At 39.8% G+C, this 12,041-nt stretch overlaps 4 protein-coding genes across 5 annotated transcripts in view; 2 read left to right on the top strand and 2 right to left on the bottom strand.

The window, feature by feature from the left end:
- LOC109464834 (PTB domain-containing engulfment adapter protein 1-like) overlaps positions 1-2,382 on the bottom strand; it is a 19,398-nt gene extending 17,016 nt beyond the window's left edge. For both annotated transcript variants that reach the window (XM_019761913.1, XM_019761914.1), the window contains exon 1: positions 2,294-2,382. The gene's annotated coding sequence lies outside the window, so the exon portion shown is untranslated. The remainder of the gene's footprint in view (positions 1-2,293) is intronic.
- A 31-nt stretch (positions 2,383-2,413) lies between these two features.
- Positions 2,414-6,462, top strand: LOC109464818 (transmembrane protein 205-like). The gene is made up of 4 exons (XM_019761892.1): positions 2,414-2,537; positions 3,177-3,355; positions 4,163-4,326; positions 5,201-6,462. The coding sequence occupies exons 1-4, from the start codon at positions 2,497-2,499 to the stop codon at positions 5,486-5,488; spliced, it is 672 nt and encodes a 223-aa protein (XP_019617451.1). The 5' UTR covers positions 2,414-2,496; the 3' UTR covers positions 5,489-6,462.
- A 622-nt stretch (positions 6,463-7,084) lies between these two features.
- Positions 7,085-12,041, bottom strand: part of LOC109464815 — a 5,396-nt gene continuing 439 nt past the window's right edge. Inside the window, exons 2-5 of the mRNA XM_019761888.1 lie at positions 10,973-11,116; positions 10,218-10,591; positions 9,591-9,715; positions 7,085-7,199 (exon numbers count right to left, since the gene is read on the bottom strand). Coding sequence (XP_019617447.1) covers positions 7,144-7,199; positions 9,591-9,715; positions 10,218-10,591; positions 10,973-11,086 — 669 coding nt within the window. The 5' untranslated portion in view covers positions 11,087-11,116 and the 3' untranslated portion in view covers positions 7,085-7,143. The remainder of the gene's footprint in view (positions 7,200-9,590; positions 9,716-10,217; positions 10,592-10,972; positions 11,117-12,041) is intronic.
- Positions 7,819-8,908, top strand: LOC109464814 (tripartite motif-containing protein 3-like). The gene has a single exon (XM_019761887.1). It carries the CDS (start codon positions 8,006-8,008, stop codon positions 8,906-8,908), a length of 903 nt encoding a protein of 300 aa, XP_019617446.1. The 5' UTR covers positions 7,819-8,005.

The raw sequence follows: 12,041 nt of genomic DNA, 5'->3' as shown, positions 1-12,041 counted from the left end.
ACAAGTAGGATGGTACCCAGGCTAAGGGGAAGGTCACCTTCAGAGTGTTAGTAAATCCAGTCTTTCCTCGGGGAAACAAGTCACAGATTCCTCAGTTAGATCTGATACCCGCTCCGTGCAGGGTACTAACTGGCACACATCCTACTGCACAGTTCTATATATGGGACACTCAGGATATTACTTCTTCCTACCAGTCTAGTATATCAAATTGGAACAAGCTTAATTTACGTGTTGGTAGTCCCTTTAAAATAACTACATGTAGTAGGGGTAGAGAAATAAAAGAAATGTGTATCACACCTTCTACTATAATTTTCATGAGATTAAACTTAATATATATAATTTGGCATCAATATCTTAAACCTAATACTAGTAGTGACTAGTACATTGTACTAATAGATGTTGGTTTAACATGTACTTCACAAAGTCAAAGACTCATGTAATATACATTGTATGTATTACACAGAAAAGGCTTGGTTACACATCTTGAAAAGTTATTCAAATACATGGTACTGGTATATCAAATTTAAACACAGACACTTTTCATTACATGTGTGTACAATGTAGTCCATTTAAAAAGAACTACTGGGGGTTAGAGAAATGAAAGAAATGTACATCACATTTTCTGCAATAAATTCTCAAAACTTTTCCATGTTATTTTCAAATTACATTTGTGATAAATGTTGACTTATCATATACTGTACATGTGATTACAAGTACACTGTATATATTATTATACAGAAAAGGCTGAAATGTTTGATTAAACACGTCTTGAAAAGTTATACAAATACATTTTGTACATCATATCGGGTAGTACTCTGGCTAGCTCTTAACATCTGCTGTAGCTTTTATCATCTGTTGTAGCGCTTTTAACAAAGAACATTTGTGACATTTGGACATGATGCAATACAGTGAGTGTGGGACCATAAAATCATACAGTAAGTCACAATTATCATGTGCCTTTGGCTGGAAAATTGGGTTTGCAGTAACAAGCATCTGCTTTTGTTTAATAGAAGGTTAATCTGATGTTATCTGAATTCAGCGTTATATTCTGCATTGATATGTATTGTACAGACAAGGATCGAATAAGGGTAAGTACTAGTATTATAAAAGTCGGCCAAAATTACAAGTAAAAATGCCTTGGGGCTGTCTAGCATGTATACAAGACAACTGGACTGCATTCCAAAGCAACACCCCATGACTCTAATGACCTACATAATAATACCCTCTCTTTTGAGCAAAGAATAGTATTACATTTTATATGATATTTGTGTCAGGTATCAATATGAAGATAATGCCACACATTTCTACCATTACATATATCTTACAGTATTACCGGTGGAATAGATATGGCTTTTAAAAATCAAATATGGAACGTCATGCGTATACATAATTGTCTATTCATACGTGCAAAATCTTGCCCCTTGAAAACAAATTACCATTTCAATCTATCATACTAGTACTAATATTTCATCAGCGCAAGAAACAGCTGTCGTTTTTAACAAGATGACGACATGTTGTCATCAACTTGTCAACATTATATTGCCTCTATTTCCTTTGGTATGCATGAAATTCAGCCTATACAGTAAAGAAAGATTTAATTTGTTAAATTTGTTGCATTTTACGAGAAAAAGTTATGTAAGGAACCCTTAACGAGCTGGTATGTCATTGTAAACTCCATAAAATTTCCATAAATTACACTACAAAAGTACAAGTCAAAACTAAGGCAAAACTATACAGTAAATACGGACTTTTATAGTTTCTTTGACACATAATTGATGTTTAACAAATGAAAATGGAAGGATAACAATGCATTTCGTAACCAGGAGCTAAATAAATTCCAAATACAACTGTAGAAGCTCAACTCTGCCCAAACTTGTCACACAGGAAATGTTAGTGACTACAAAATGTACGTATCCGGGCTAAGCCATTCGGTCATGCCCTGTCACGATTATTAACCACTGGACCAGAAAATAACCAGTATAATTAACCCTGAATAACACCAGAACATTACCAGGAGACTGTTCTACTGGATCAGACGTGAATTCCAGCGGGAAAACGCCCAAAGACTATCGCGTGACTCTTCCTAAAACTGTCCTAAATAATTTTGAAACCTCAAGTCGAGACGCCATTTTTTCGGACCATCTTTTGGGGCAGATTTTGACACTTTTCTTGAACATTTTACACAAAGAAAAACACTTATAACAACAAAAACGTACCGACTATCAATACAGCTATTTGTTTGGAGAATAAAATGCCATAAAAACGTATTGAAAAGTAAGAAAGCGTGACTTACTTTGAAAGACCGGCCCGTCAAACTTCCGTGTTTGGGACAGTGTGGCGCTTCCTGTAGGAATCGGAAATGACGTAATGGGTCAAAAGTCATGTGGGGTCACACGAGGTCATCCATCTTTCTTGCAAACTTTTCACTTCCGCGTTTTACACGTCTTTGTATATCTTTCCTCGGTTTTGGTGTTTCTTTTACTTTTGTAGGTCAATATGGCGTTTGAAAACTTGCGGAAATACTGGCCAACGTACAGGTAATTCTTGTGCATGTGTGTGTATTGCCATTTTAAATTTTCAAAGTCAAAATCATGAGATCGTCTTTCTTAAGTATAGCCCCGCCTTTCATAAACTTGAATCTTGTATTTTTGATACATGTATATCAGCTGCTCAAAATCAAAATGCACATCTAATGTCTTAACTCCAGCAGTAGTGGAAGTTTTACTTAAAATGGTAGCTTCAGATTCAAGAAAATTGACTGTACTTTTAATTGAAAATAGTCTAATTTGATCATTGTGTAGCGCACGTAAGGCACGTACCACACGTAACAGCTCAAAATTTCGCAAGTCATTGTAGCTACAATATGGTACATTAAATAAACATATGGCGTTTTACAAACAGACTATTTTAACACGAAACATTAAAACAATGCCATGATATAATCTAGAAAACTGGATATAGGCTTTCCGATTTTTTTTATTTCGTAATTTCGTTCAAATCTGTTTATTTACTTCACCTCCATGGCTTAAAGTTACTGCAGTTTTGAAAACATGTATCTATAAAAATACACCTGAATTATTTTGAACGTTATCATTCGAAGTACAAAAAAGAAAGAAGCAAGTTACATTTACAAGTTGTTAATATATTTTTTCCTCATACATGTTTTTCCCCCCTAGTTTTGCCCAGCCCTTCCATGCTATGATGCTGCTGGCTGCCATCGTAGCCTCCTTCCTGTTCTTCCCAGGACAGGGGACAGGAGATGAGAAGGGGTCCGGTGGCACACTGGTCAAGTTTCTCCACCTCTTCTGTGTCTCAGCTCACTTTGGGACACAGGTGTGGGTCACCTTTGTGGCAGGTGTGTCGCTGTTCTATAGCTATACATATAATGAAAAATAAACTATTTTGCAACTCAAAAGAATTTGATGATTCACCAGAATATTTTACCAAATCTCTCTGTACATCTTCATCATTAATCTGAATATGACATCAACTATGCAGAAAAACCATGTGTCTACACATCACTTGGTTCAGATAGCTGGTGAAGACCGAGAGATTTGGTAAAAAAATCTGGTGGTCAAATTCTTTTGAGTTGGAGAATAGCAGCACACTGGTCAAGTTTCTCCACCTCTTCTGTGTCTTAGCCCACTTTGGGACTTGGTGTGGGTCACCTTTGTGGCAGATGTGTCATTGTGTTACAGCTGTACAGAAATAAACTGCTGATTCACCAGAATTTTTTACCGAATCACCAGAATTTTGACCATATCTTTATCAGCTATCTGACCTAAGTCCAGAAGACATGACTACATGCAAGGAGATTTAATTAAGATATAAATAACCTCCTAGCTTCATGTAGTACTTTTGTTCCCCAATGTCTTCTTGAAACATGGCTCTGTATGCTAGAATGCTGATTCAGAAGTTCTACTCTCTAAGCAGAGGTTTAGGCTTTGGCTTATTTTTTATGTGTTTTTAGACATTTTTATTGGGCTTTCTATTTTGCACTGGTATCACGGAGCAAGGGGCCTAAGCATTTAGGCAGCAGGCATCTTTATACTGCCCTGCTAATTTAATACTGTCTTGCGAATTTGATACTGTCTTGCAACCACCTGTTTTGGAGATTATCCGAGTTCTCAAGTTGAATTTGAAGAATCTTTTTGTGTTTCAGGCCTGACGATGTTCCACAACCTCCCCCGTCACACATTTGGTCACATCCAGGGTCACCTGTTCCCAAAGTACTTCACCATGGGCAGTGTGCTAGGACTGGTTGCCATGGTAACCTACATGTACGAGTATCGCCATGGAAACCTGACAACACACCAGCAGGTCGAGGTGTGCAACAATCATTCGTAAATGTCTATTTTGTCACCCCTAATACCAGTGTGTGGATGTGTTTGTGTGTGGATGGTATTCAGCACCAGGGACAGGCATGTTCACCTCTGTGTGTATGTGTGAGTGTGTGTGTATGTGTGGATGGTGTGTGTGGATGGTGTTCAGCACCAAGGACAGGTGTTTTTGTGTGTGGATGGTGTTCAGCACCAAGGACAGGTGTTTTTGTGTGTGGATGGTGTTCAGCACCAAGGACAGGAATGTTTGTGTGTGGATGGTGTTCAGTAACAAGGACAGGTTTACCTGTGTGTGGATGTGGTTCAGCACCAAGGGCAGGTGTGTTTGTGTGTGGATGGTGTTCAGCACCAAAGACAGGTGTGTTTGTGTGTGGATGGTGTTCAGCACCAAAGACAGGTGTGTTTGTGTGTGGATAGTGTTCAGCACCAAGGACAGGTGTGTTTGTTTGTGGGTAGCGTTCAGCATCTGCATTGGTAATCTAATAGCATCTCTTCTTTCTTGCTCTAGTTTGGGATCCTGGTTGCTGTGTTCATGTCTACCCTGCTGAATGCTGCTGTGATCGGCCCCATCAGTCTGGACATCATGAACCAACAGTACGCCATAGAGAAGGAACACGGCCACTTGGGTTACAGAAACAGAGAAGGGCACCGTCCTATGCACCATATATACATTGTGTAGATGAGGGAAGGAACTTTTGACATTGACTGACTACATTTCTCTTTTTTTTCAGTGGACTCCCTCAAACTCTCCTGACCAATTACATGTGTATTACATTTGGCTAAATTTTACTGCTTTTCTTAACCCCCGTTTGGTGGCAGCTAGCTATAGAATGACCGCATCTCTATTTCTCTCTCTCTAGTTTGGGATCCTGGTTGCTGTGTTTGTCTCTGCCCTTCTGAATGCTGCTGTGGTCGGTCCCATCAGTCTGGACATCATGAACCAGCAGTACGCCATAGAGAAGGAACACGGCCACGGACACGAGGTCGGCACACACCCCGCCGGCAAGATCCAACAGGACCAGAAGTACCAGAACGTGCGGAAGCGGTTCTTTAAGTACCACGGCATCTCCTCGCTGGTTAACATGGTGGCACTGGTGGGGAACGGGGTTCATGTGTACTACCTAGCCTCACAGATGGCTGGGATATAAAAGTCTTAACAAAGGTTTGGTTGGCAGAAAGTAGTGCTCTTGCACGAAACCTGGCATTTTCCTGTTTGTTGCTACTTAGCCTCCCAGTTGGCCCGGCTGGGATATAGAAAATCTTGAAGTATACTGTGAATACAACCCTAAAAGGCCTGGAATTCCAGGCTATATACTATGAACAAACTGCCTTTTACAGTTTACATATTATGCTTCTTGTAATTAGAACAATCCATTTGGTTGTGTAGTACGTAGAAGGCAGTTTGTATACTAGTAGGGAAACATCTGAAGACAGGCATTGTTCACAGTACTTTTGTGATAAGGTTTTTGCTGATTGTTTAGTTTTGCATAGTGAGCTTTGCTTTGCTTTTCTTGTGAATTCCATGAAAAGGAAATTGAATGTAGAAGCAAATTCATTGATAATGGTAGGGAATGGGGTCCATGTGTACTACTTAGCCTGCCAGTTGAAAGTCCTAAAGCACTGTGAATACATCCTCACAAGGCCTGGAGTTCCAGGTTATATACGTGTATGAACAAACTGCCTTTTACATACTAGTATGCTTCTTGTAATTACAACATAGAGCTTGCTGTTGTTGCTATCTTTCATTGGACATTCCATCTGGTTGTGTAGTAGAAGGCAGTTTATATTGCATTGTTCACAGTACTTTTGTGATGATGTTTTGCCTCATTTTAGTTTTGCATAGTGAGCTGGTTTTGATTTTCTGAAAATTGGTGTGTTGCAATATTCAGTATAGAAATGTATCAAAAACTAAATATCTAACATACATATTTTTATAAATGACGTTCCAATGAATTCTTTGAAAAAGGAATTGAAAGACGAAGAAATGTAGCTTGCAGAGAATGTTTATTGCAGCTTAAAGTTTGAAAATAATTGTGATATTGTTGCGTCTTTTTCTGTTGGCACACTAATATGTTTTGTATGTAAATTTTATGAGTCCATATTCATGAAATATGGTAACTTTCTTGATTAATATACACATATCAAAATATGAACAACATTGACTGTTGAAATATAATCATCAAATACACAATCATATATATGTATTTGGAAATACCTAGCAAATACATTGTTTTAACTAATATATTACAAGCATTCAAAATGCAACAAGTTTTATAGAAAATCTATTGTTTCATTATCATTATTGCTTGTTAATTTATGGGTAAAACCCTTTCATTGTTTGTGTTTTTATCAGGTGTGGGAAAATCAGTGCTTCTTGCTCTTATCTAGTACCTGCATTCTAGGTAACTCGTAGCCTGTCTTCACCAAATACAAGCTACACACTCTTACCAGATTAAACTGTTAAACTGTGCCAACCTGCAGTACTTTGCTTTCTTTTCAAAGAACCAAGAGAATACACACTGTACACATTTTTTAACCAATACATGTCATTTCATAGGAACCAAGTTACATGTAAAATCTTTGAAAATAATTCATATGCCTATCACTCATGAGCTTATTATTGCAATTGCTAACAAATCTTTCAACTTACATCAAATTGAATCTAACACAAAATATCTTGTACTTTATATCAACGGTACAAAAACAGTACAAAGATGTACTATTAATATAAGTGTTGAGTAGCTTTGACAACCAATATTATTGCAGCTTTTCTCCCACTTCTCATGACCCACATTGGCAGATTCTAAGACTTGCAAAAGTTGAGACAAGGGACCTGGTGTAGCCGCTGACTCACTGGATCTGTAAAATCAACAAACAAAAACAATTATACATGTATAAGGCACACTTCAAAACATATAAATCTATTCAATTTTTATATCTGGCTGACAAAGAATGAAATTAGAAATTAACAGCCATGATATGTTATATACAACAGAACATCTGAGAAGTAGAAAGATTACTTTAGGAACCTTCTCCACAAGGTACTAGCAAGGACATTATACTATAATGTCCTTGGTACTATCAATTATAAATTAATGAACCATAGAACTGTTGTGCATTAGCTCCCTCTGTTAACCTAGCAGAGAACTGCATGCAACACTCCAACCTGCTATGTAAATGTACTATGTTTATGCTTGAATTATCAGTTCAACATGTACTTGATATATCTTTTGAACAATAGTTTGTGATATGAGCTTGTTGCAGACATATGTATTACAAATTAGACTTGGTTCTAGTCCAGTAATTATATCTCCACTGGAGTCAGACTCAGAGCAAACTAGCACATGACCAAAAGCTGCAAAACCAGTTTTGCTAACAGTTATCAATTTTGGATCAAACCAACTCACGCATCAAAGAGGGGTAATATTAAGCTAGCCTTATAGAAGACCAGCAGAAAGTACTTTACAAGTCAGCTTTTTGAACTTCATTTGTTAAGATTACAAAATCTTTTATAATATCATTCCTCTCTGCAAACACTTGTTATCAAGTTTCAAAGGATTTGAAGAAAAGATGGTCCAAATAATTAATTCAGCCTCCCTTATTTAGCTTGTAGTCCAGCCCATAGCTAACTTGTTCCAAGCAACATTTTGACTTTGCACATCAGCATGGCGGCTGCACCAGCAGAAAAGGGCACAGGTCATCACCATGGCAACCAAAGACAGGTTGAGCATCAGCCTCAGATAGTGACATTTGGTGAAGAGGGGTCAGGAACAGGACAGTTCCAGGGTCCACGTGGTGTTACAGTGTCAGAGGAAGGGGAGATCTTTGTAGCAGATACAGGGAACCAGAGAGTCCAAGTCTTCACCCTGCAGGGAACAATTTTACGCAAGTTCCCAACAGTCGTATTAGGTGAACAGAAGATGGAACCATATGATGTGGCCATGGATGGGGAGGGGAACCTGTGGGTGGTGGGGAATACAGACTCTGCTAAATTTGCTGTGCAGTATGACAAACAGGGCAGGGTGCTGAGGAAGTTTGACCTACAGAAGACAGGGTGGGCCAGAGGAGTTGCTGTGGACACCAAGAGGAACAACATCCTCATCACACAAACCACAGTAAACATGGGCAACTGTCAAAGTGAAGTGCAGATGTTCAGGCCAGATGGAACACTTGTGAGAACTGTGGGTCAGCAGCAGGGGATGAAGCACCCACAGTACATTACTGTGGACCGGAAAGAGAACATTCTTGTGTCAGACTGTTTCAGTCACTTTGTCTTTGTGTACAACGAGGACGGACAGTTTCTGTTCCAGTTTGGAGGCTGGGGAAGTGGTGAAGGTCAGCTGAAGTATCCCCGTGGCATCTGTACAGACAGGGCAGGTAACATCATCGTGGTAGACACGGGAAACAGTCGTGTGGAGATGTTCGACAAGACAGGAAAATTCCTCAAACACATCACTACAGACATGAACATGTTAAAGAGGCAATGGGCTGTTGCCATGGCAACACAGGGACAACTGGTGATAACAGATCCTGGAGACAACAGTGTCAGCATATTCCAGAACTTGTAAATTGGAGTGAGGCAATAGTCAAACTTAAACTTATCTGTAAGAATATCTGATCCACATTCAGTTTACAAACTTTGTTTCTATGGTCTAAATCTTGTTGATACATGTAATTGTATTAGCAGAGGAAACTGTAAATGGGCAGTGTTTGTACATATGTACTACAAAACAAAATTCAGCCTTGAATAAATCATCCAAGCTCCTGGCTTAAAGGCCTCCAGTGATTGACAGGTGTCAGACTATGATTGACACTTGTCAGACTGTGCGATGGACAGCTATCATACTTTTGCCCTTTTCCCACTAGGATAGACTTGTCCGGATCAAGCTGAATAGATTTGCTTTGATCTGTCTTTGATCCGAGCAATTCCATCCTAGTGGGAAAAGGGCCTATGTGATCGACATGTGTAAATGATTGACAGGTGTCAGACTGTGATTGACATGTGTTCCTGATTGACATGTGTCAAACCTTGGCCCCATTCCCACTAGGATAGAATTTTACCCTAGTGGGAACGGGGCCTATAAGATTGACACGTGTCAGGCTGTGATTAACAGGCGTACATGATTGACAGGTGTAAATGATTGACAGGTGTCAGACTGTATGATTGACATGTGTCAGACTATGATTGACAGGTGTAATGATTGACAGGTGTAAATGATTGACAGGTGTAATGATTGACAGGTGTCATACCTGGCAGTTTGACGTCCTCTGACAGCTCCACCCCGCCCCACTCATCAGCCCCGTCGCAGCAGTCACATATCCCATCATTCACCCTGCTGGACGGCACGTACCTCCCGTCTGTCCGACAGAAGAACCTGGAAAAGTCTGGATGGTAAAACTTGAGAAAGAAAAGTTGTGTTTACAATTTGACAGAAAAACTGCCGACCCTATATCTAGCTATCTTTCCACCCAGTTAAGTTTTTATCTGACTTTTGAGTTACATCATCAACATCATTGATCCCCCTCATCATGAGGTGCAGTCAGAAAAGTTGAGCCATCATGCAGAACTATTCATTGCAGATAGAATTTCCCCCCGGTCCTTGTAAATCTGTTGATGCTTCCATAATTGTTAAAATCTTTCGTGTTGTGATTGGATGACCAATCCTTTATGTGAATTCTCTCTGTGTCAGAAGTCCAAAGCAGGAGAGTTCCAGCTGGTTCTTCACTAGGTGCCAAAATAATTTCACACATTTTGAATTTCTAAACCATATTTTGCCTTCATCACATGCGCATGTATGTCTGTAGGTTCTGAGGACAGCTCTGATGCATTGAAACTAGTTACTAGTTTCATGATTAGTATCAAAGTTTTTCTTCTACCTTCCTTTAGGACAAGCGTTTGTCCCTGGTTCGTCCACACCATCCTCAGGACAGTCACAGTAGTCGTCGTTAAGCCTCGTCATGTTGATCCGATGTTCTGTCCCATAACAACTAAAGAATCCCTCCTTCATTCCTGCAAGCAACATCTTAGCTTCAATCGGACCTGCGCCTCTCAGGAAATCTGCATACTTTGTCGGAATAGCTTCAATCAAGTTTAAGTTGGCTACCAGGATTTTCATCTCATGTTGTTGTTTTTCTTTGTGGTCTTTCAGGTCATCTTCGTACAGTATGTCCTTCCTGATGCTCAGCCCTTCCTGCAACTTGGACTTGGCCTTCTTGGCCACCTCTTGGCTGAGGATGTCTGCAGAGAGAAACTGGAAAGAAATGAAAGAAAAATAATGAGTAATTAATTATATCGATATTTGTCACACATTTTGGAAAGATTGACATAGCAGGTGAATATCACCTTTTCAAGAAGTCAACCCTGAGACCAGACTGTAACTAGTGTAAGGTTTGAGCCACTCACACTGTGAAAGAACTCAATAATTGTGGTTTAAACTTGCTTGAGGTGTTAAGGTATCTTCATAAATGGGGACAGCTAGAGACATTTTTTTGTCCTATTGGATAGGATGCCCCTAACCAAAGCTAGGTACTCATTTTTGTGCATGAGGAAAAAGGTGTTAAGTGCTTTTTTGTGTGTTTGTGAGTGAGTGAGTGAGTGAGTGAGTGAGTGAGTGAGTGAGTGAGTGAGTTACCTGGAAGAGGAAGTAGATGACAGCGATGGTTGTGAGAATGCCGACCCAGGTGAAGATGCTTCGCCGTGTCAGCAGGCGGAACGGCGACGCCCAGAGTCCCAACGGCCTCTTCATCCCTTCTCAGATGTCTCTGCCATCACTGAACTGGTCATGATCAGAACATAAACAGTTTAAACAAGGAGGTAAATACTAATCTTTTAAATCTCCTTGTCTTCAACAACAGATCTTTGAAATGGAGCTGTGCAGTTAATTTTTAATGGTGCACATAGATATTTGTGTAGCAGTGTTATGTATATAAGTTATGTATATAACATATATTATTAAAAAAAATCTTCTGGCCAAAAACGATCTCCAATAGAAATCTCCATCTAAAAACAAGACTCATGACAATAGACCAAATGTTGATACTAGTAAACAGACGATGGAGATGGTTAGGCCACATATGCCGCATGCCACCACATAGTATAACCAGAACAGCTCTAAGATGGACGCCTCAAGGCAGGAGACCTAGAGGACGACCGAAGGAAACATGGCGAAGAACCATCGACAAAGAAGTGCGGAGCCATGGTTTCACTCTCGATGAGGCACCAAAGATGGCAGCGGACCGGGCCAGATGGAAGAGCTACCTTCTGCCTTAAGAGCCATGCTGGCTCAGAAGAGGACTAAGTAAGTAAGTTATGTATATAAAGGTAGTAGTAGATAGCATACTGTTGACATATCTATAAACTGTGAAAATTATAAAACGTTTTGCAATACATAAACGTACAACCAACAACCGTCTAGTTTAAACCAAGCAACCTAAACTGACCCCTTAATTGACCGATCAACAATCCAACCAACCAACCAACCAACCAACCAACCAACCAACCAACCAACCAACCAACCAACCAACCAACCAACCAACCAACCAAACAACCAAACAACCAACCAAGCAACAACCAACCAACCAACCAACCAACCAACCAACCAACCAACCAACCAACCAACCAACCAACCATCCAACCAACCATCCGACCGACCGACTGACCGACCATCCGACCGACCGACCGACCGACCGACCATCCGACCG

Source organism: Branchiostoma belcheri, unplaced genomic scaffold, assembly GCF_001625305.1.
Source record: "Branchiostoma belcheri isolate BF01 breed outbred unplaced genomic scaffold, Haploidv18h27 scaffold141, whole genome shotgun sequence".
Taxonomy (NCBI): domain Eukaryota; kingdom Metazoa; phylum Chordata; class Leptocardii; order Amphioxiformes; family Branchiostomatidae; genus Branchiostoma; species Branchiostoma belcheri.
The sequence above is the reverse complement of the archived record's forward strand: the minus strand, read 5'-3'. Positions and strand labels throughout refer to the sequence as shown.

Excerpts from the sequence above, each read along its gene's own strand:
- LOC109464814 (XM_019761887.1), top strand. The coding sequence starts at position 8,006 with ATGGCGGCTGCACCAGCAGAAAAGGGCACAGGTCATCACCATGGCAAC.
- LOC109464818 (XM_019761892.1), top strand. The coding sequence starts at position 2,497 with ATGGCGTTTGAAAACTTGCGGAAATACTGGCCAACGTACAG. Across the intron at positions 3,356-4,162 it reads GTGGGTCACCTTTGTGGCAG|GCCTGACGATGTTCCACAAC; the intron begins GTGTGTCGCTGT and ends TTTGTGTTTCAG. Across the intron at positions 4,327-5,200 it reads CAACACACCAGCAGGTCGAG|TTTGGGATCCTGGTTGCTGT; the intron begins GTGTGCAACAAT and ends CTCTCTCTCTAG.